Here is a 23,860-nt window from a genome sequence, read left to right as displayed (position 1 = left end):
ATGAGGTTACTGTGCATTCTTTACTAATCGAATAAAAAAGACAACAGCCCCCCTTTTTAGGCAGTGTACAGTCAAAGCACTATTGTAAGAGAAGTGTTCTTTTTCCACATGAAGGAAGGATGGTGTGTTTTGATCAGTTTATGAAATTTTATAAAATTAGCAAGATGATGAATACTGTGACACGAAGCTCTGGTTGTGCTTCAAAACTGATGAGCCTCTCTACCCAAACTGATGGACAGTTCTTGCCATGATGCTTCAGCCTACTCAGCATCCAGTGAGATTCCTGCAGTAACAAGTAACGTAGTCTCTGCTCACATTAGTATGTTTTCCCAAAAATATATCTGGTATTTCTAGAACTGAGCAATAAAAAGAAATCAAACTTCTGCGTCTCAGTAGAAGAACACTCATCTAAAAACTGAATTACAATTAAAAGTTTAGTATTTACCCTAATGTCCTCAGGGTCCAAACTATGCTCACTCCAAGCTGAATTGATACTGCTGTTTAGGTAGGACCCGGAGCGACCCATGTCAAGTTCATCTTCATAAGCTTCAGTGGCTATGTCATCTCTTGGGTTATTGCTTGAGAGTGAAAACTGAAAGACATATTGGCAAAAAGATGTTGCAGTTAGTGCATTGATAAGGGTCAAATCAAGAATCATAAGGGTACAACTATTCTCCAGGTATCATTTTACAAACCTGGATTCAAGCAATGTCTATATTATATTATTTTCTATTATATTATATTATATTATATTATATTATATTATATTATATTATATTATATTATATTATATTATATTATATTATATTAATGATGGATTAACCTGAAAACGTTCAGAGTTTCATTTGAGAAAATCAGTTCTATGTTTTGATGCTTATCTGAACTTCTCTGAATTGCTAGGCTAGAAATCTCAATATAGAGGCCCCAACTTTACCTGTTTACACACTGAACAAACAGAGGCCTCACAACAGTTATAGTAGAGTTATACTGACGAAAGCAGCATTGCAAAACCATTACTCATGTGATACTGGCATTATACTTTAATCTAGACACTCAGGCAGACCAGCTAGATATTTCGTATGGCAAGTGACCAGCCCTACAGGGCTGCCATATGCAGAAGGTGGCCAGCAATATGGAGACAGAGTTAAGTATATTGTAAGTATGTAAACTTTGAATTTCCTTACATTTGTGTAAGAAGTCTTTTTCTTCTTATAATGTTGTAATAATTGATTTTTATACATTAAATATCACAAAGTTAACTATTACCACAACTATTTTGTGGGAATTTGCTTATTGTTCTTTTATCAATAAATTTCATTCTAAAATTACATTCTCCTAAAATGGAAGTGCTCTGAAGTGGGTTGTGCTCACGAAGCCTCCTAACACTATCTATATTTTTGTTAATCCCTATGGTGCTGCAGGACCAATCATTGATTTTTAAGGGTTTTTTTTAGTTACAGACTAATGTGGTTAATATTCTAAAAAAATAATTGAATATTCAAAGCAAGAATTTCTTCTGAAAATGTAATATTAAAATAAAACAAACATTTGTGAGTTTCCACCAAGCATTTTAAGATAAGAATGTTAAAAATACAGATTTGAAATGATATCTGACCAATATCCTAATCCTCCTCCTCTAATTACTTGCTACTTTAACTGCTTCTGCAGAATTATACTGATCTTTCTGTGTACTTGACAAGAAAAAAAATTGAAGAATACCTTAGGTACCAGAAGTAACCCAATGGTAACTGTCACAGTCAAGTGCGTGTGTGCAAAGTACAACATTAGCATCCAATCGGACTGAAGTCTTGAGGCAAGACTAAATCTGAAAGTAAAATTCAGAGTGTTGGCAATTTGTCTTTTTTAACATGTTAAAGTTAATATTTCTGAAGGTAATCTGAATTAAAGATAAAATGATATGTTTGTATTTCTTTGATATAAACTAAAATTACATTTTCATCCTTTATACCTGTATCATATCTCCAAAGGAACAGAGGGAGACAAAAGCATGCCTTTTAAGAACAGAGCATACTTAAATATTCTCATTCTATTTATTTAGATCTCCATTGACTACAACTGAGCTATGATAATTTACACATGTTGAGGATTTGGCCCTGTGCTTTTTAGATTATTCACAAAACACATGATCTTCTGTTTTTTATGGCACATTTCCTCACTACAGTATGTCCTTAAGTCACAGCTTCAGAATGCTACTGACAAACTGGCCAGCCACAGTAACAGAGAACTGAACTGATATACGTTTAGATGGACTAAGTGGGGAGTACAGAATTGGCCTTGATTGCACGAGCTCTCAGCTAAATACTACAGGGCTTAACAGTTTTGCAAATGCTAGTGAATGAAAAGTTAATTTGATTAAATTCATTAAATTAAACTACATTTGGTAATTATTTTGTGTGCTGTTTAAGTTCCCAAAGATTTAAATAGCAAGCAATATAATGGATGAATGGATGCACCACTGGCTTGCAGTATGCAGGTTTTAAAAAAAATCAAATAGAAATGATGTGTGCAACCTTTTTCCACTTAATAGATAAATATTTTACAACAACCATATACTTTTATTAGTGTCATTGGTCTGGCATGAAACATTAGTTTATATGTTATAATAATACACACATAATTTCTTGTTTATTACTTGTAAGCATGCTGGTTCATGCACACAAATATAACAGACTCATCTTTGAAGACATGTGGCCACACTTACATTTTGGAAGAATTTTTTCTAAAACTCAATTGGACTTCGTGCTATTCCAGTGATACTAAGTATCAGAGGGGTAGCTGTGTTAGTCTGAATCTGCAAAAGCGGCGAGGAGTCCTGTGGCACCTTATAGACTAACTGAAGTGTTGGAGCATAAGCTTTCATGGGCAAAGACCCACTTCATCACACACGCATCTGATGAAGTGGGTCTTTGCACACAAAAGCTTATGCTCCAACACTTCGGTTAGTCTATAAGGTGCCACAGGACTCCTCGCCAGTGATCCTAGGGATCCTTAATTATAGTCATCATTTGGTTATATATTAGAGCTGGTCAAAAAGGAGGCTTTTCCATTGAAAATTTCAACAAACAAAAGAGTAATTTTCATCCAAATTTTCCACAGAAACTTACTATGACATTACAATTTTCAGCAAAAATTAAAAACAAAAACCATATATTTGGGAAATGCTTCTGCAAAGTTGTAGTTTGGGAGTTGTAGTTTGGGTTCCTCCTACCCCCATTCTTGACAGGAGGCGAGGCTGCTTGGTTGGACTATACCTCCATGAAGAATAATCTCCCTTCTGCAATATAATTGGGGGGAATTTCAGTTTTCAATCAAAAGATTAATTTTTTCCATTGAAAAATTTGATATTTTTCATCCAAAATTTCATTTTTTCAAAAACTTAATTTAATTTAAAAATGGAAATTTTTTTATCAGTTCTAGTATTTTTCATATAAACTTAGTTTACGTAACTTTTGAAAATTCTATTGTGGCAATAGGCATAGGCTGAGAAAAATTGGCAGCAACGGGACAGTGGGTATGACGGCAAGTGCACCCTGCAATATCCATCGCCTCCCCACTATAAGTGTTAGGATACCCCAGGGCTGCCACTCCTGCCACTCTGTGAAAGAGAGAAATCCTTTCTTATTCTTTAAGGCCTGGCTTACACTAAAGAGAAAAGTTACTTAAGATATGCAACTCCAGCTACCTTAATTACATAGCTAGAGTTGAAGTATCTTAAATCATGTTTTGGTTCTGTCCACACTGTGGGAGGTCAATGGGAGTACACGCTCCCATCGACTTCCCTTACTCCTTGTAAGGATCAGGACTACTGGCACCAATAGGGAACGCCCTCTCACTTTGAATTAGTGTGTCTTCACTAGACCTCCTAATTCAAACCCTGGAAGATCAACTGCGGCAGTTTGGTTCTTCTCTATAGTGTAGACAAGCCCTAAAGGAATAGAGCCCCTGCTATTATTCCTCAAGGAATAAGGAGATCACATGCCACAGCCCCAGTCTCGCTGGGAGGGGAAAAAGGCTCCACCAATACTACAAAAGGAGATAGGCTTCAGAGTGCAGGGGCAGAGATATGTGGTGGAGCCACGGGTGCCCCATGATGTGGTGTTCTAGTCGTATGCTGCTCATTGCCTGGAAGATGTAATTGAATCATTATTGGAACATCCATTATGGCGCAGCCTTTGTAAAAATGCGTACAATGTTGTTTCAAAGCACTGCATCTCAGCACAAAAAATAAAGGGACATTTGAAGGTATCTAATTATTATTTTTAGCAAGAGGCCAAAATCAAGCAGACTGATGTATTCTTTCACCCATAGATCAAGAAATAGATTCTGTCCTGCATGGCTGGGCCTCACTCTACCAAAGCCAAGGGCAGAAAGGAGGCCGGGGGACATTTGGAGAGCAAGGTCACTTAGCCCCATGCTCACCTCAGACAGTGGCAGCTCCTGTCTTGTGACCCTGGGACAGGGGTTGCAGAGCAAGCCCGACTGGTCACTAGTGGCTCTGACCTGTCTCAGGGAACTGGCCAGGGTCTGTCTCCCCTCTCCAACTTATTGACTCTTGCTGCTAGAAGCCCACCACAGCATCAAGTGGTACATGTCAAAGCTTTGCCTTAAGCTGGACATGCATACAAAGGGCAGCTGGTGAGCTGGACTGACAAATTTTGGGGGAAAAGGTTGAGCTCCTTCTAGTTCTATCCACCCACTGTGTATGATCAGGGCTGATGTGTCTGTCCTTTACTTACGCTGTTCAATGAGGTAGTTTGTTTGTAAATGCCAGACTGGAAGAAAAGATGAGATTGGCTGTAATTTATTTGATTTCCATTGATACTGCCAAAAGTGCAAAAAAGGGATTTCATTCTTTGAATTGTTACTTGTCTGAATTTGAAGAATGTTGAAGCATATAAAACGTAGCACCAGTTGTAACCTAATTGAACAACCTTGGAATAATATGCCTAACAAAATTCATTCTGTCCTTATGAAGTGGAGACTTTGCTTCTGTATAGTTGTCTGGATAAGGGATTTTGTCATCATTTTATTGCTCTGACTTTAGCTATCTATACCAAGTTCTTATACGGGATGCATCTCTGTAGCATTTGAGTGAATCCCAAAATTACTTCTCTGTTTCCTCCCATTTTTAAAGCCTGGCCTGTGGTTTGTGATGTTATTTTGGGATAGAGAGCCCAAAGAAGTGGATTTTGAATTTTGCTGTGAAGATGCAGATAATCATTGTTCTGATCTCAACTCATCTCTTCCGGATTACTGGCCAGTTGTTGAGAAGTTCTGTCTCCTACCCCAGACAATTTTCACTCAAGTTTGACATATGGTCAATTGTTTCATTATAAGGAAGCTGTATGTGTTTGGATGTTGTCTGAAGACATTACATAAGCATGGCAATTATTAACTTGAAGAACGTCACAGGATTCCATGACCACATTGTTACTCCATTGTACTCATGTGCCACAACTGATGCCACCTATGTATCCATTAACAAACTGAAACATTAGAATGGCCATAATGGGTCAGATCGAAGGTCTATCTAGACCAATATCTGATCTTTCAACAGTGGTCAATACCAGATGCCTCAGAGGGAATGAACAGATCAGAGAATCATCTAATGATCCATCCCCTGTTGCCCATTCCCAGTTTGCCACAACATGGGTTCTTCATTGTTTCACTTCTGCTGCCTAAAAAAGTAGGAGTTGTTCATTGTGACGTAGTGGGGGTGCCTGGCTGGTTTCTATGCTGCTGGCTCTGGGGTAACCCCCACTGGCTGCTGTGGGTACCACGACCCAGCAAAACAGGATGAGTCACTATGCAAACCAGTATGGCCAGACACCCCCCATGGAGAGGAACAAAGGAAGGTGGAATGCTACCCTGGCTGGGGGGCAGGGCTGGAAGAGTGTTGGTTAGTTGCTGTCTGTGAGCCTGGAGGAGACAGCCTAGGGAAAGGGGCTGGAGTTTAGGGGCCCAGTCTCCCCCCCCCCCACTCAAGGGGGCCTGAGGCATCCTAGCCCAGCTCTGTGACCAGATTACATCTGTGCTGTGCTGTATCCTGGAGAGGCAATAAACTTCCTCTATTCCACCGGCTGGTGCGGTCTGTTTGTGCCATTTCAGGGTGCGAGAGACGGGGGACCCCCAACGCACCGTCACATTCATCACTAGTCCTATTGTTAATACTGACTGATGGGAAAGGGAAGATTCACTCGGTCAACTTCAGAGGCAAATTAAATAAAAATCTATTTAAAAAGAGGTTTCCTATAGATGATCCTAGAGATGCTCTCCAGTATGGAAGTTTTGAAAAGGAAATTATATACAATGAATGGCAAACATTAAAATAAATGGATTTGGATGCTCATCTGATTTTTACTCAAACTATCCAAACTACCTTAAGCTTTTGGAATCATCAAATATTTTGGTGTCTATCACATCAGAACAAGTTATGCTGCAAAGATATCTTACGCATCCAACTTTTCACACACACACTGAAAATGCTTCTTGGATTTTAGCTGTGTGGGTTGTACTCAAAACTTAGGGGGAAAGGAAAATAAACCCACAAAACATCTCAAGAAGATTTAGTTTAGGTTGGGTTCTGGGAATGTTCAAAATTTTAGAAGAGGTCTTACATTTTCCAAACCAGTTAATTTGGCCCTGTTTAATTATGGTATGTGATCTCTTATTTCAACAGAATGCCAATACATCCAACAGTAAGAGAACACAGAGCAACTAAAACAAACAGCAAGGAAGGAAAAGACACTAGACATTATTATACCCTGGAATAGACTTGGAATAATTCTTCACCAGCAGGGATAGAAAATAAATGCCCCAATGGCCTTTTTCAGCTCACATTTATAGGATTCTTTCCACTTTCTTTTTTTCAATGTGCTATATTTATACTGATAGAAGCAACTATTCCAGTCAGCGACAGACGTAAGATGTCTCCAGAACTGCATGTTCAGAAAATGACAGCTGGTATGGCCATCACAAGGCCTATAAGAATGATAAAAAATAAAAGCTTGGAAAGCTGATGAGTTTTTGAAAAGTTTAGCTGATCAGAAAGGAAAGAAAATCAGACATATAAAATCACAGAATCTTAGAACTGGAAGGAACCTCAAGAGGTCATTAAATCCAGTCCCCTGCACTCATTGCAAGACCAATTATCATCTAGACCATCCCTGACAGGTGTTTGCCTAACCTGCTCTTAAATATCTCCAATGATGGAGATTCCACAACATCCGTCGGCAATTTATCCCAGTGTTTAACCACCGTGAGAGGAAGTTTTTCCTAACGTCCATCCTAAACCCTGCTTGCTGCAATTTAAGCCAATTGTTTCTTGTCCTATCATCAGGAATTAAGGGGGATAATTTTAATCCTTCCTCCTTACAACAACCATTTAGGTACTTGAATGCTTTTATCATGTCCCCTCTTGACTGTCTCTTTTCCAGACAAAACAAACCCAGTTCTTTCAGTCTTTCCTCAGAGGTTATGTTTTCTAGACCTTTATTCATTTTTTTCTTCTCTGAACCTTCTCCAATTTGTCCACATCTTTATTAAAATATAGCACCCAGAACTGGAAGAATATTTCTCATGTCCTGTTTAAAACACTCCTGCCTATGCATTCCCAAATGTTTACTTTTTTTGCAAGACTGTCACACATATTTACCTATAACCTCTAGGGGTATGTTTACACTAGCTCGTTAATTCGAGCTAGGTGGGCAAATGAGGCGACCGGAGTTGCAAATGAAGCCCGGGATTTAAATATCCCGGGCTTTATTTGCATGTTCCCATCCAGTCATCCTTAAGCACTTAGTCCGAATTAATGTTTCATTGCCGCATGTAGCCGCGCGGCAGTGAGTTTGGGCTAGTGAAATTTCAAAATGGCGACCGGACAGGAACATGCAAATAAAGCCCGGGATATTTAAATCCCGGGCTTCATTTGCAACTCCTGTTGCCTCATTTGCCTACCTAGTTCTAATTAACGAGCTAGTGTTGACATACCCTAGATCCCTTTCTGCAATACACCTTCCTAGACAGTAATTTCCCATTCTGTGTGGGTATGTCTACACTATAGTGTTATTGCGAATAAATATCTTATTTTGAAATAAAGCGTCTCCACACAAAATGCATTTCAAAATAGCTTTTTGCTATTTCAAAATAGTGTGTCCACACTGAGTGGACTCTGAATTGCATTTAAGGCTGGCCGGAACCAGTTCCAGCAGGGCACCAGGTCAGGACTTACTGTGTGGGGCTGCTGCCTGAGGCTAACAGGTCTGTGCTTAAAAGGACCCCCCTGCCCTGGACAGTCAGTTCTCAGGTTTCCCTGCTTGCTTGTCTACCTTGACGAGGGACAGCAAAGCATTTTGTCTCTGCGTGCTCTGGTTGCCCTTACTCAGGACACCACAGCACGCTGTAACATGGAGCCAGAGCTGCTCCATGGCACTCTGGTGCTTCTCTTGGATGCATTCCTGCAAGCCTGGCTACACTTTCTGAAAGCTGCCATCCGGGAGGTCCATCGGGGGGCTGTCAGTATCCAGGAGGCCCAGGGGAGAGCTTCTACCCTGAGGAGCACTAAGAGCCTCCCTGGTCTGCCTCACTGGGGGCTTGTGCCTCATTCCTCCCTCAGGTCCTTCCACTTACTCCTCCCTAACCCCCCATTCTGAAGTCAAATAAAATACATGTATTTTCATGAACACAAACTCTCTTTATTTAACAAAACTGAGGGGGGAGGAGAGGGAATGAAACTCTGGTGAGACTGGGGAAAGGAGGGGGGAGAGGGGAGAAGAGAGGATGGGAGAAGGGAAGGGGAAACCTGGGAGGGGGGAGCTGGAAGGGGGAAGCAAGGGGAAGAAGGGGAAGAGGAAGCTCAGAGCTCAGGGTTGGGAGTCTCGCCGGACCAACTTGATTGTCATGCAAACCTGCTCCTGGGTTCGCATGTGGCCTTTGGTGGCTAGGCTGGCAGCTATCCTGCCGTAGACAACTGCATGCCTCCATCTAGTGCGGAGATCATGGATGTTGGGGGCTTCCCCCTCAAACCTGAACAAGGTTCATGATCTCCACCCTGGACCAGGAAGGCGCCCGCCTTCTCTGGGCCCTGGCAGGCTCCTGGGAGCTGGCAGACTGCTCCTGGGGAGCAGTGGAGGGCTGGCTGCCAGTGGCTTGCTGGCTTATGTTTTGGGGCTAATGAGTCAGGGGCAATGACTGCTGGCTCTGGGCTGGCAGGCTTGGAGCTGATACAGGCACTGTGGCCAGAGTCTACCCCTTTAAGGTCTCCAGGGAAGTGGGGGAGGGAGAGAAGTGTTCTTGGTTGAGGCTGCAGTTGCCACCAGGGCACCCTGGGAAGGCTGGAGGCCCCCTATTTCGAAATAAGTGTCTACTCAGAACTTATTTCGAAATAGCTGTTTCAAATTTGGTGTTATTCCTCATAGAATGAGGTTTACCAAATTCAAAATAAGTCCTCCACTTTTTTGAATTTATTTTGAAATAGCGGTTTGGCTGTATAGATGCTAGGAAAGTTATTTTGAAATAACTTTGCTGTGTAGACATACCCTGTGTGTGCAAATGATTGTTCCTTTCTAAGTGGAGTACTTTGCATTTGTCCTTATTGAACTTCATCCTATTTACCTCAGACCATTTCTCTAGTTTTTCCAAATCATTATGAATATAACCCTAACTTCCAAAGCACTTGCAACCTTTCCCAACTTGGTATCATCTGCACATTTTTTAAGTCTACTATCTAAATCACTGATGAAAATAATGAACAGAATTGGACCCAAAACTGATCTAGCATGACCATCAACCATTGATTATAACTCATTTGGGAATGGTTATTCAACCAATTATGTACCCACTTTATAGTAACTCTCTTGTTTGTTAATGAGAAGGTCATATGAGAATATATCCAATGCCTTACTAAAGTCTAGATATACCACATCAACCACATCCCCCTATCCAAAAGACTTGTTACCTTGCCAAAGAAAGCTATCAGGTTGGTTTGATATCATTTGTTTGACAAATCCATGCTGACTGTTACTTATCACTTTATATAGAATAGAATAGAATAGAATAGAATAGAATAGAATAGAATAGAGGGAATTCCATACACTCCATACTTGAGTGGCACGGCAGAGTTGTCATTTATGAAGAAGGAAATGGGCAGGGAAGAGAGTTTAGAAGAAAAGATGAGAAATTTGTTTTTTCTCTGTGTTGGTTTAAGGCAACTGCGAATCATCTAGGACAGTGGTTCTCAATTTTTTGGGCTCTGGAGCCCCTTATATGCGTAAAAATTTATGCGGAGCCCCAGCAGTCCACTGACTGTATGTGTTGTACCTATCGATGTTTCCAGTTTCTCAACCTCGCAGAGTACTGGAGATGTCTCACAGAGCTCTGGGGCTCCGCAGAGCACAGTTTGAGAAGCACTGATCTAGGAAGACAAGAAAGGCAGCAAGAGACAAGAGTCTGGTGAGAGGAGCAGAGGTGGATTTGAGAGTGGTCAACACAGAGATAATAAGAGACCTTAAGAATGGATGAGGCTGTCTAGGAAACAAAAAAAGGAGGCAAAGGAAAGGAGATGATAAAAGATATAAGAATCTCACATAATATAGACAATCTGTAGATTATCCCAATATTTTGAATTTTCTAGGACAATTTTATTTCTGCTGAGAAAATTCTGCAAAGCCAAATTCGATCACTCTCATAGTTGTAGCAAAGACCCCTAATTTTTTGTTACTGTTACTACAATTTCCCTCAATTAAATTCAAGAAGCATTATAATCCTTATAAAACATGACTTTTCATACATACTTGTTCTAATATTATATTATATATAATATTATTTTGTTATATTACATACACAAGCAGGATATTATTATTGATTTTTTTTATCCAGCATATAAACCACTATGCTACATGCACAACCCAATATAATTATTTCAAATCCGGGATTTTGTTTCTGTGTTGTACAGCAGGGAGAATTCACATGTAATTAATTGCCAGGTTTTTTGGAGATACTAACCAATGTGTGCTGGGTAAGTGAATTAAGATGGACTATAGTTCTGCTAAATCTAATTCATTATATATATTGAATTTTGATTCAATTGACATAAATAACATGTAAACTAGCAATAGTGAAAAAACAAAACACATGATTAAAAAAGTTGATTAAACGTATTTTCCAGTTCTAAGAGAACATTAGTTTTGAAAATTCCTTAACTTGCAGATTAAAATATTTATGAAGTTCTGTCATTATTCATAGTATCCAGTTTACCCATTTTAAATTGCAGCACGGGAAACCTGAAAGACAAAGTTAAATACTAGAGCTACAGATCACTTGCCTAATTATATGGAATATAGCAGAGATAATGAGCTCATTGTGAACTGCAACAGTCATATAACGTGGCTCATGAAATGCTGATGGGACTGTCCGCACTGCATAGCAGAGATAAACACCCCACAAGAGGAATAAAAATTCAGCTGTGAGAAGAACAAAAAGAAATAATTTGCCATTAGTTTTGTAGATGAAAAATAAGAGAAATTTGAAGTTATATAGTATGTTCTATATGTGTTTGTATCTATAAATATATGCACATATAGAAAATATATAATCATAAATATAAACATTCATATGCAAGAATTCATATATTTTCAGATATTTTAACTGTATATCAAACATTAAATTTTAATTTTTACACAATGTATAATTAGACCAGGAACCCTTTGCCTCTAGGTTTGCCCACTATTTTAGTTTACAAGTGTTAAAACCAATCTTTAGCAGTTTCTTGTCCATTTTTCAACTTGATACCTTAGCAGTATTATTTGTATTTGACATCATTTGTAATACATTTCTGAATTTTAGCTCAGCTTCTTGTTATAAAGGCAGCTACAAATGCCACTTCAGTTAGGTGTCTGTAAGCCTTTTTTAAATGAATATTATATTTCAAAGGTTTATAACTCAGGTGTAACTATTTTTTTTTGGTTTAAAATATATCCACTATTCACTTTAATTCTGTTGAGCCTGTGTTTTATAGACATTAGGAAGCTCTTTTGAGAAGCCTAAAGACTTGGTAATGACAACAAATGACACATTACTCCTCAGTAGGTAAGAAACATGTGATGAAAGAAATAAAATAGAGATGGATGATTGCTTAGGGCCAGCTCAAACCATTCCTGTAAGAAGTTTGTATTTCAGTAGATGTTTTACTGGGATACAATGTTGTTTGTGACACAAACATCATCTTTCACATCAGCCCAAGAAATCCCACATCCCTGGGATCCTCTCAGGAGTATGGTTATGAGAACAACTTATTTCTTTCATCTCTTCTCTTTCAACCTGTCCTTCTCAAGAGCTGGGCTGGAAGTGGCCAGTCCTGTCTTGTCACCTGCACAACCAGAATCAACTCCTGAAACATGATTCTTTGTTGGGTTTGCTTAATTTTGTGACTATAATTTTGCTCATGACACCTCTCTATATTAGCAATCTACATTATATACATGCACATTCACACCATGTTTTGTGAATTCAGGTTAGATATATTAGAAACATGACTTCATTACATTTCACTGCATTCTAATTCCTAGCTACAGGTTCATCTGGTATAAGAGCAAGCAACCAGCACACCATGTAGGTACCTCAACAATTGTATCATTTTCAGTTTTCTTCCCATTGGAGTGAGTGGCAAAACTCCTATTGATGCTACTGTAACTAAACAAGGAATAATTCTCTCTCTCTCTCTCTCTCCAATATAGTGTCTCATTGAAACATTACCAAGCTAGGTAGCTTGTCTCTAGAACATCTTATGTTCTATTAGATGCAAGTTTATAAACTATTAAAAGAAAAAAAGAGAAAAAATGAAACTATGTATCTGGAATTAATTCACCTGCATGAGCTAACAGAAAATTTGCTTTATACTTTGTACTTTATACATGTTCATTTTTGCTACTATATTTAAAAATATTATTGGCCATCCACAAAAAAAGAAGAAGAAGAAAAAAAGAAAGTTACAGTAAAAAATACAGATGATTTTTGGTGTTACTTTTTTTTTCTTTTTGAGAAGTTTACCTACATAATGGGCACCTGTTCCATTTCATTGGTAACTTCACAAGCAATGATAGGCAAACAGTTACCAGTCTAGTTTTGATAAATTGCAACAGTTTGGAAGGACCATATTTGAAATAGTTTTTTAATTAGGTCAACAAGTTCAAGCTGGATATCTCTCAAAAATACACTTTCTATTGGTTTTTATTTCTAGACAGTCTACAAATACTATGTTAGTGCAATATTTTCCTAATATTTAGACCTTCCGATTTTATTTTGGGTCAACCAGGAAGTGAGAAGACTTGAGGAAGTGAAAATTAATTCAGCATTACGTGAACTTCTTTGTGCCTCAATAAAAGAATCAGTGAATTTTGAGCAAAGCTTTGAGTGGCTCTTAATTTAATTTGAGTGGTTTGCTGAGTCCTAAAACCATACATTTCCTGACCAAAAATGATGTATATTCTCACAATGTCTAATATGTAGCACACTTGTATTACTCTTTCTCTTTTATGTCCTCCCCAAAACTAACAATAATTACTATGAAAATGGAAAAAACAACAGTTTGATTTGCAATTTTGACCCATCATATGTCTTCTGTGATATTTTTGACTGGGTCCATTTTTGGGCTTCTCAAATGAACATAAAGTAATACAGCACTCCCATGTCTCCTGTCCTGAATGCCTGGGCAAACTGGGTACTAGTTTCAATTCACTATCACTTTATTGGCTACACTGACAGTAAACTCTATAACTATATCTCATTAATATAATTAATCTAGGAAATATTTTAAATAATTCTCCTTTTAAATCTAGAACCACAGCACAAAAAACATATAGTTCTAACTTGGCATTAACTTTAAATAAAATTAAAAAAGAAAATACTGTAAAAAAAACTAAGGTTGCTACAGCAAATTCATTGGCTCTTTATCCCATGAGATCTGTGGAAATTTCCCACTGACCCAGCAGAGTTTGAGAGATGTGCCATCAGAACATATTGCCCCTGCTGTTTTCACAAATGCTGTCTTTCAGCCCAGTGTCATCTTTGATAAATAGAATATTAGCAGTACTGTAGAACAGAACAATAAATTGTCTGGTAGCACTTAAAAGACTAACAAAACATGTAGATGGTATCATGAGTTTTCATGGGCACAGCCCACTTCTTCAGATGACCGTAGTGTTATATGTCCAGAACCAAAATAAATAGAGAAGGGTAGGGAGGGGCGGGGGGGAGACTAACTGTACAGACTAACTCGGTACCCCTCTGAAGCTTTTGAACAGAACAATGTTTGTGTTAGCAGCCAAGGAATGATCAAATTAATGAAAACTAAAACTAGTGCTTTCACTTTTCTTTTTACTCCACAACCAAATGAAGTGAAAAAAGCCCTACATCTGTTACTGACACAAGGAGAAAGTGATAAATTACAAGAGCTAAATTAGGATATACACTGAGAATTCCAATAAATAAGGCTGTTATGTGCATGGAAAGAGAAGTTTAAAACCCCATGCTCTGAAGATAGCTTTATTAAAATAAGGACCCTGTATATCTGAAGTAACCCTGAAGAAGGTATTGTAGTTACTCTATATTTACAGTTTTGTAACCAAAAGAAAACTTTAACAATATTCCAGGTGTACTGTAATCTCTTAAAATATCCCTATGAGCAAGTGAGATGGAAAATACCACACTTCAATATGGAAAGGTCACTTTCAGTGAGTTTGCATAGGTATAAATGATGGCAGAATTTGCTTCTAGGTCTAAAGAAGTTCAATGCATTTATTTTTTTAAATATGCAGGCAATATCGTTCTAAGCAGCCACTTAATGCCAACAACAATGGAATTTAAAGGGTGTGTATACTGGAGCACAGCAGACATTTGCACTATTTAAAATCAAATGTTTCTTTCAGTGCTTTTCATTTAGAATAGAGGTGGCATTTCTGAATAGAGAAAATAATTAGCATGACATCTGGTATACTACACAAATGGGAATAGCTTTTAAAATGCAATGTAAAATAAGAATGCACATACTAGCTAAGCCCACTATTACAATAATTTAATTAGCAATAGCATTTTGGTTGAGAAACAATTTATCATCCAAACTACCAACCACATATGTTAAGTATACCTTGTAGAAGTTGTACTTGAGGAAGAAAATCAGGTTTATATAAATAACTTACAAAGAAAATGTACAGATGTTATCAGATTTTGCTATGGCTTTTTGTACATGAACATTGGACAACCTATTGTGATTCTGAGCATAAAATTAAGATGATGACAATTCTGAAGTCATTAACAACTAGTATACAATGGAGGTAAAGTGAGGAGGTTTAAACAAAGATTTCCCTCATAATAGGGTTCATCACATAATTACTTCTTTGTCCTTAGTGGTGGAACTGTGTATTGTAACCTCACCTATAGCCTCTTATTCTAACTGAATTAATACTAGAAGTGAGGGTATGTCTACACTACAAAGTTAATTTGAACTAACAGACGTTAGTTCGAATTAACTTTGATAGGCGCTACCCATGCAAACCGTTAGTTCGAACTTAATTCGAACTAGCGGAGCGCTTAATTCGAACTAGGTAAACCTCATTCCACGAGGACTAACGCCTAGTTCGAATTAACTAGTTCGAACTAAGGGCTATGAAGCCACTTAATTCGAACTAGTGGGAGGCTAGCCCTCCCCAGCTTTCCCTGGTGGCCACTCTGGGCACCACCAGGGAAACTCTTCTGCCCCCCTCCCGGCCCTGGAGCCCTTAAAGGGGCACGGGCTGGCTACAGTGCCCGTGCCAGGTACAAGCCTGCCAGCACCCAGCCAGCAGACCCTGCACCTGCCACCCAGCCCTCTGCCTCTTCCCAGGAACAGGCTGACGGCTCCCGGGAGCCTGCCCGGGGCCACAAGAGGCGGGCGCCTGCCTGGTCTAGTGCGGACATCATGGACCTCATCCACGACCTCCACACTAGGCACAGGAAAGTGGCCGTCTAGGGCAGGATAGCTGCCAGCCTGGCCACCCAGGAGCAGGTATGCATGAAAATCAAGGTGGTCCAGTGAGACCCCCCGACCCTGAGCCCTGAGCTTAGAACGGCCGTACTGGGTCAGACCAAAGGTCCATCTATCCCAGTAGCCTGTCTGCCGACAGCGGCCAACACTAGATACCCTGGAGGGGATGGACTGAAGACAATGACCAAGCCATTTGTCTCGTGCCATCCATCTCCAGCCTTCCAAAACAGAGAGCAGGGACATCATTCCTACCCCCTGGCTAATAGCACTCCATGGACCAAACCTCCATGACTTGATCTAACTTCTCTTTAAACTCTGTTCTAGTTCTAGCCTTTACAGCCTCCTGCAGCAAGAAGTTCCACAGGTTGACTATTTGCTTTGTGAAGAAGATCTTTCTGTTATTAGTTTGAAGCCTGCTACCCATTCATTTCATTTGGTGTCTTCTAGTCCTTCTATTATGGGAACTAATGAAGAACTTTTCTTTATGCACCCTCTCCACACCACTCATGCTTTTATAGACCTCTGTCATATCCCCCCTCAGTCTTCTCTTTTCTAAGCTGAAAAGTCCCAGACTCTTTAGCCTCTCTTCATATGGGACCTGTTCCAAACCCCTGATCATTTTAGTTGCCCTCCCCTCTTCCACCCTTTCTCCACCTCCTATTCCCAGTCTCCCCAAGTTTTGTTCAATAAAGAGAGTTTCTATTTTTGACCACACGTATCCTTTATTTTGTACATCAGGAAGGGGGGCTAGAGAAAGGTAAGTGGAAGGAGGTGAGGGAGGAATGGGGTACGAGCCCCCAATGAGAAGGACTGGGGTGGCTCTGCGGGCTCCTCGGGGTGGAAACTCTCCTGCAGCCCCCCGATTGACACCTCCCCCCAGATGGCAGCCTGCAGCAAGTGCAGCTGGGCTGATGGCTGAGTGCTGTGATGTGCCAAGTGTGGGCACTCAGTGCACTCCAAGCCAGGAATGCTTTACAAGCGGGGAACCCTGAGAACTGTCTGTCCTGGGTGGGGGTCGGGACCCTTTAAGCACAGCCCTCGGCTAGCCTGAGACAGCAGCTCCACGCTCTAAATCCTAATCTGATGCCCTGCTGGCACAGCTTCCGGCCAGCCTTAACCTCAGTTCAGGGTCCATTCAATGTGGACATGCTAGTTCGGATTAGCAAAATGCTAATTCGAACTAGTTTTTAGGTCTAGATGCACTAATTCGAATTAGCTTAGTTCGAATTAACTAATTCGAACTAAGTTAGTTCGAATTAGTGCTGTAGTGTAGACATACCCTAACAGAGTTACTATAGTTGCTGCTTGCTCCCTGGATACAGTTTGTTATACTTTGCAGGAACATGGGAACCACTCCAACATCCCTTATCCACATGAACACCAACTCCTGTTAATTTGTGTTTATCTTTAAATGGAGTTCTTGTTCTAGCTGAGATTGTTTCCTCTGCTTCAGTTCAGTGAACAGCTGTTGGAGTGGGCAACAAATAATAATCTTGCACTGGTCTGTAATCCCCAGCAGTGTGATACCTTCCTTCAGCACGTTAGAATAGGGACTACTACTCAGACCTGGACTGGATGATATCATTTCCCAATCAGCAGCAGCCAGCAGCATGTACTGTACTTAATGATTTTCTACTTGGCCAACATTATCCATCATTGATTCAGATGGGAATGCATCTTCCCAGTATATGGAACAAACCAAAACTTAAGATGGGACTTCTAGAAGGCAGACTGGGGCTCCTATGCAGAATACTTAGAACAGAGCATCGTAACCATCTCATTAAACATAATCTCTGTGGAAGATTCAAATTTGTCATTTCCATTGTGCCATTTTTCAAGTTACAAATGCAACAATTCCAAATGGCTTCCTACCAATGTACATGCTGGCTGAGTCTAGACTGCACCCCTTTTGCGGAAAAGGGATGCAGATTAGACACAGCGTAATTGCAAATGAAGCGGGGATTTAAATCTTCCCCACTTCATTTGCATGAACATGGCTGCTGCTTTTTTCCGGCTCGGGGCTTTTCCGGCAAAAGCACCAGTCTAGCGGGGGATCTTTCGGAAAATAAAGCCTTTTCCGAAAGGTCCCTTATTCTTGATATTAAGAGGAATAAGGGATCTTTCGGAAAAGGCTTTATTTTCCGAAAGATCCCCGTCTAGACTGGTGCTTTTTGCCGGCAAAGCCCCGAGCCAGAAAAAAGCGGCAGCCATGTTCATGCAAATGAAGCGGGGAAGATTTAAATCTCAGCTTCATTTGCAATTGCGCTGTGTCTAATCTGCATCCCTTTTCTGCAAAAGGGGTGCAGTCTAGACACAGCCGCTGTGTTTGAATGAGGACTGTGCACAGTTGCAGTACGAGCAGTAAAGAGATCCAAATATTGCACACTATATTATAGAGTCCTTGGATACTCAATGAGAGGAAGCGACAGTGGTGCTTGACTTTACATGGTCAATCTGGAAGAGTTTAAGATTAATTTTCTGATGAAGTGAGGCTCAACAGCCATGTGCACAAAGCAGGTCAGCAGTTACTCTAAATCAGATTGCCAGTCATCTGTTGAAGGTCATCAAAGCTCCTGTTGACAATGTTGTCAAAAAAGAGGTATGTGATAAGTGGTGGCACTTCCTGAGGATTAATCCATCTGATAGTAAAATGGAGTATTCACTAATCTGGAATTGGATAAAGTGCTGAATGATTTTAAAATGGGTACAGCTCTCAGCTATGACAGAATTCCAGTTGAATTCATTCAACATCTGGGTCTTCATGATCAGGAATGGCTTGTTCGATTTTTCAGCAGAGTTTTGCAGGAATCCAGACTCCCTAAAACCTACTGAAAACTGGGAAAGATCCGCACTTGCCTTTGAATACATACCAATTTCACTTTTGAACATCTGCTTTAAGGCACTTGAGCATATGATTTCTCAACAAATTTTACCACCTGTGGAAGGCTGATCACCGTGGTCACAGTGCATGTGATCAAGTGCTGGCACTTACAAATTTAATCAAAAATGGATTCCAACATAAGCTGAAGACTGATTTTTTTTTTGACAGACAGTGGCATATGATGTAGTTTGACACATGGGTCTTGTGGTGAAATTGTTTAGAACTATGCCAAGTCAATTGTATGTGCAATGGCTCTGTTTCTGAGAAATCATCATTTCTATGTATATATGGGTGAGGCACCAGAAGAATGGTCTACTCAATGATCAATATTATCTTCTACATTATTCAGTTTACATTTGAATGGCCTACAACATATGTGGTCTTGCAAGTTTGTTTATGCAGACAACATATGTCTGTCTCGGCATTGAGTCACACTCCTTTGACATACCTGACCGTGTTTTGAATGCAGATACGGCAACCATGACTGATTATTGTCATTGGTGGCAATAGTGATTACCCTTTCTGATACTAAGTGAAAGGGAGACTGTTTTGAATGTCTTCCACTTACACCATGCATAAATAGGCTGAGAGCTGTTCTGAGTGGTCAGGATTCATGAACTCTCATCTATCTATACCACCTTACAAAGACAGCAATTGAGATCAGAACACAAAACAATCTGTTCAGAATGGTGGCCAGAACTACAAGGGATGCTAATGCCCAAATGTTACACACTTTAGTTGTGGCACTGTTATTCAGCAGCAGAGTACTCCGGTATGGGCTTGTTTTCTCCCTCAAGGATGATTGACGCACAATTTAATTCCACCAAGTGTATTACTTCAGGCACATGTAATATGGTTATTTGTTCTCTGAAACATAGCTCCACCCAGTGTTCACAGAGAGGAATGTGTAGCTAATCTCATGAAAAAATTGTACGAGATGCCTCAACTATGGTTAATTTAACACTTGTTCAATTCACCATGTGTTCATCTGCCCGCATGCCACCCTCTGAGGGTAAGTTTACCAGGTGAGGGAGTTACAGTAGATAGTGGGTGGGGAGCTCTGTGGCCACAACGTGACAAATAATTATCTTGTTATGGACCCCACTGAATGTCAACCCAATTTTGATTTACCACAAAGACAATGGCACCTTCTCAATGAGTTTTGTACCGAATATGGAATTTGTGCTGCAGCAGAATTTTGGTGGCATTTTACAGACAGCCCACAATGTCAGTGTTGGCAGCCATTACCCATGAGACATGTTGTTGAGGATGCAAAATGACCCAGCTATCTGGAAGTCATTCCGCCTTGAATACTGTTGTTAAAAATGCTGTGACTTGAATTCACTGGATTGAATACACTAGATAAATAAGAGGATTATATATGTCTAGAGTCCATCAGAAATTGAGAGATCTGATCCCAATTACTGCTGGTTGCTGGAAGTGCTGGTTGTTGGAACTGGGACTAGAAAGGGTCCCACTTCAAATTGAGCACTTATTGAAAATTTAAGACACAGCAACCCATACAAGACCAATGATTAGCAGACTTCGTATTCATTCAAACTTAAATCTCCAGAGGGTATGAGACTACAGGCAGTCCCTGGGTTACATGGATCCGACTTACATCGGATCCCTACTTACAAATGGGGTGAGGAAACCCAGCACTAGCTGCTTCCCCCCAGCAGACCAGGGAGACGCGAAGCTAGCGCCCCCACCCCCACCCCAGCAGACCAGGGAGATGCGGAGTGGCTTTTCTCAGCAGACACCTCAGCTTGAGAATAAAGAACTGAGGGAAGTGAGGTATGGGAGAATAAAACTGAGCTCTGGAGAAATGTTTGGCTAGAGTTTTCCCCTACAATATGTACCAGTTCTGACTTACCGTATATACTCGAGTATAAGTCGACCCGAATATAAGCCAAGGCACCTAATTTTACCCCAAAAAACTGGGAAAAAGTATTGACTCGAGTATAAGCCTAGGGTAGGAAATGAGGCAGCTACTGGTAAATGTAAAAAATGAAGATAGATACCGGGTCTAGCCCCGGAAGTCGGGGCGAAAGCTGCTCCGGTGCCCCTGGTCTGCTGGAGACCATCTCCAGCAGACCAGGGGCACCGGGCGGGTTCCCGCGCTTCTGAGGCTTTGCCAGAGCAAAGCCTCAGAGGCGCGGGACCCCCCGCGGCTGCGGCTTCAGTCCGGGAGCCTGTGGTCTGCTGGGGACGGTCCCCAGCAGACCACAGGCTCCCAGATTGAAGCGGCAGCAGCGGCGGTTCCCCGCGCCTCTGAGGCTTTGCTCTGGCAAATCATCTATTTCATGTTTTAGTTCATCTGGAACACTTAGACTGGTTATCCAATATACTGAGCTAAATTCATGCCATATTCTAAATCATTATTCATAACTGATGTAACTGAACCATGATGCCAGCTGAACCAAAGATGACTCTCTCCCATTTTCTATTTAAAATAGAATTTGTAAATGTCCTTCACTGGTGTTTTGCATGTTTTGGTGAGGAAGGGCAATGATATGCTTTAAGTGTATAGTGAATATTTACATTCTCATCTGATGTAGACTGGTGCAGTACTATTGACTTGATCATTTTATACCAGCAGAAGACTTGGCCCTTTACATTTACAATGTATACCAGGGTACGTCTACACTACTGGATAAGGTCGAATTAAGATACACAACTTCAGCTATGTTAATTGCGTAGCTGAAGTTGAAGTATCTTAACTCAAATTCTGGCATGTTCACACCGCAGGAAGTTGAAGAGAGCACACTTTTCCTTTGACTTCCCTTACTTCTTGTGAAAGCAGAATTACCGGCATCGACCGGAGTGCTCCTCTCAGTTCAAATTAGTGTGTCTTCACTAGACCCACTCATTCAAACCCTGGAATATCGACAGCAGCAGCTTCGATCTTCTCTGTAGTGTATGTACCCTCAGGGAGTTGTTTGTAGACGTTAATTATTGTATTTAACAATAAAGTATTCTTTTAATGTATATGCCTATGACTCCAAAGCCTTTTGACTCCAAAGCCTCTTATCTCCAACATAGTTTTTTAAATTATCTTAGCAATAATTAGCATTTTAATAAAACTTTCTCTATAATTTAGACTTCATTAATAAAAGAGTTTAATGTCTACATTCAGCCTACCTGCCATTACTTTATCTACAGTTCATGTCCACTTTTCACATTTGTAACTAAATCTTTACCATAGAAAATGCATGCTTAAAAGACTGATGCCTTTATAGTGTACAGTTTGCAAGGCATTCTGCATTCTGTGAGAAGGGTTAGAAACATCAAGAAAGAGTTAGGGGGCATAGACTGCAAAGCTTGGGGCCTGAGTAGATCTTGGGAAATCTTGGCCCCCAACCATGCATCTTGTGTGGAGTAGCATTGCCCCAACATGTTGACCTAATTCCCACATTTAGCCTTGACAGTATAGCTGACTCAGTAGCCATGCTGCCATTGGCTTCCCCACCACACCAGAATCTTGAGGCTTTTCTGCAATGGTTATGCACTTATGTTCTTCTAACTTCCTGGGGTGAGAAGACTATTTGGTTCCCTGGGGATGAGGATTCTGATAATGCACAATTTAAAAATAGTGTATTTGAGAGGACAATGCCCTTTATAAATATACACTGTTACATTATATCTTCCAGCGGTGATGTTGGTTAGTACAGTACCAGGCTGTGGTGTGTACAAGGCTCCTGCTCTTTAGAGAAGCCTACCAAAACACTATCTAATCCGACCACCTTTCATTAGACTTTTTTAGAAAGAGAAACTATTAGCTACTACAAATTACTGTACATTCATTAGGCGATTATGAAGTATGTTCAGTTTGCAAAACAAAAAGCTATTCTATTACACTGAGGACATCTTTTCTCAGAATACTGACAGACTAGAATGCTAATTAAACCCATAACACAGACTACCCGATTTTACTCAGTTTTAACTAGCATTTTATTTCTTCAGTCTATTGTCTTTATTTCAAGTTCTATTTATGGAAATTCACTGAACCACAGATCTGGAAAGCCGGCTGCTCCATCCATTTAACCACTCGGACTGTCTTTTGGAAGCTAAGTGAATACAATTTTAAAATAGAAAAAAATACTATGCCCTAGATTCTTCTCCTCCCTGTACAGTTTCTTTCTGCTTCACTGCACTCCACCTCTCTGACCTGGAGGACTACATTGTTTCATATTAAAAATTCCTTTTCACAGGATGAAAAGGATTTTCAGACATTGCAAGGATCTGTAATCTATTTATATTTCTTTGGTTCAGAGTTATTTCCTAAATCATTTTAAGCTACCAGGATTTTATCTTTCCCTTCTAACTAACGCATACTTATTTCAGTGTCATTTTGATCTTCAAGGCAAAACAATACACAATATTCACAACTATTAATTACATGGGGTCAAATCCTCCCATCTTTACTGAGGCACAGCTCCCACTTACTTTAGTTGAGAGTCTCTTCCTTTCTCATCCCATCTGCTCCCCCTCTCATTTTATTTCCTCTTTTATTCCATCTACCTCTCCATTCACTCAGGCTACGGCTACACTGCCATTTTTTTGTGGAAGAGGATATGCAAATTGCACTCTCATTTGCATATCTTCTTCCAATTCTTTTTGCAGAAGAGGTTTTGCTGCTAAAAACCCCCATGTAGAAAGGGCCATTTGTTGGGTAAAAACCTTTTTTCGCAAGATCCTGTAAACCTCGATTTTTAAGAATAAGGGATCTTGCAAAAAAGGGTTTTTTTCCAACAAATGGCCCCGTCTACATGGGGCTTTTTAGAGGCAAAACCTCCTTCACATAAAAAATGGGAAGAAGATATGCAAATGAGAGCACAATTTGCATATACTCTTCCACAAAAAAACGGCAGTGTAGCCATAGCTTCAGTTTTTCTCCACTGACTCCTCTCTTGTCAGTTTCCACACCCTGGGTTTTTTTT

General features: G+C 40.2%; 1 protein-coding gene across 1 annotated transcript in view; it reads right to left on the bottom strand.

Annotated features, from left to right (window-relative positions):
* GPR158 (G protein-coupled receptor 158) overlaps nucleotides 1–23,860 on the bottom strand; it is a 330,476-nt gene that overhangs the window by 5,672 nt on the left and 300,944 nt on the right. The window contains exons 8-10 of the mRNA XM_006115288.4: nucleotides 11,342–11,480; nucleotides 1,720–1,825; nucleotides 446–592 (exon numbers count right to left, since the gene is read on the bottom strand). Coding sequence (XP_006115350.2) covers nucleotides 446–592; nucleotides 1,720–1,825; nucleotides 11,342–11,480 — 392 coding nt within the window. The remainder of the gene's footprint in view (nucleotides 1–445; nucleotides 593–1,719; nucleotides 1,826–11,341; nucleotides 11,481–23,860) is intronic.

The sequence above is a fragment of the Pelodiscus sinensis genome, chromosome 2, assembly GCF_049634645.1.
Source record: "Pelodiscus sinensis isolate JC-2024 chromosome 2, ASM4963464v1, whole genome shotgun sequence".
Classification (NCBI taxonomy): Eukaryota; Metazoa; Chordata; order Testudines; family Trionychidae; genus Pelodiscus; species Pelodiscus sinensis.
This window is presented reverse-complemented; position numbering and strand designations above follow the sequence as displayed.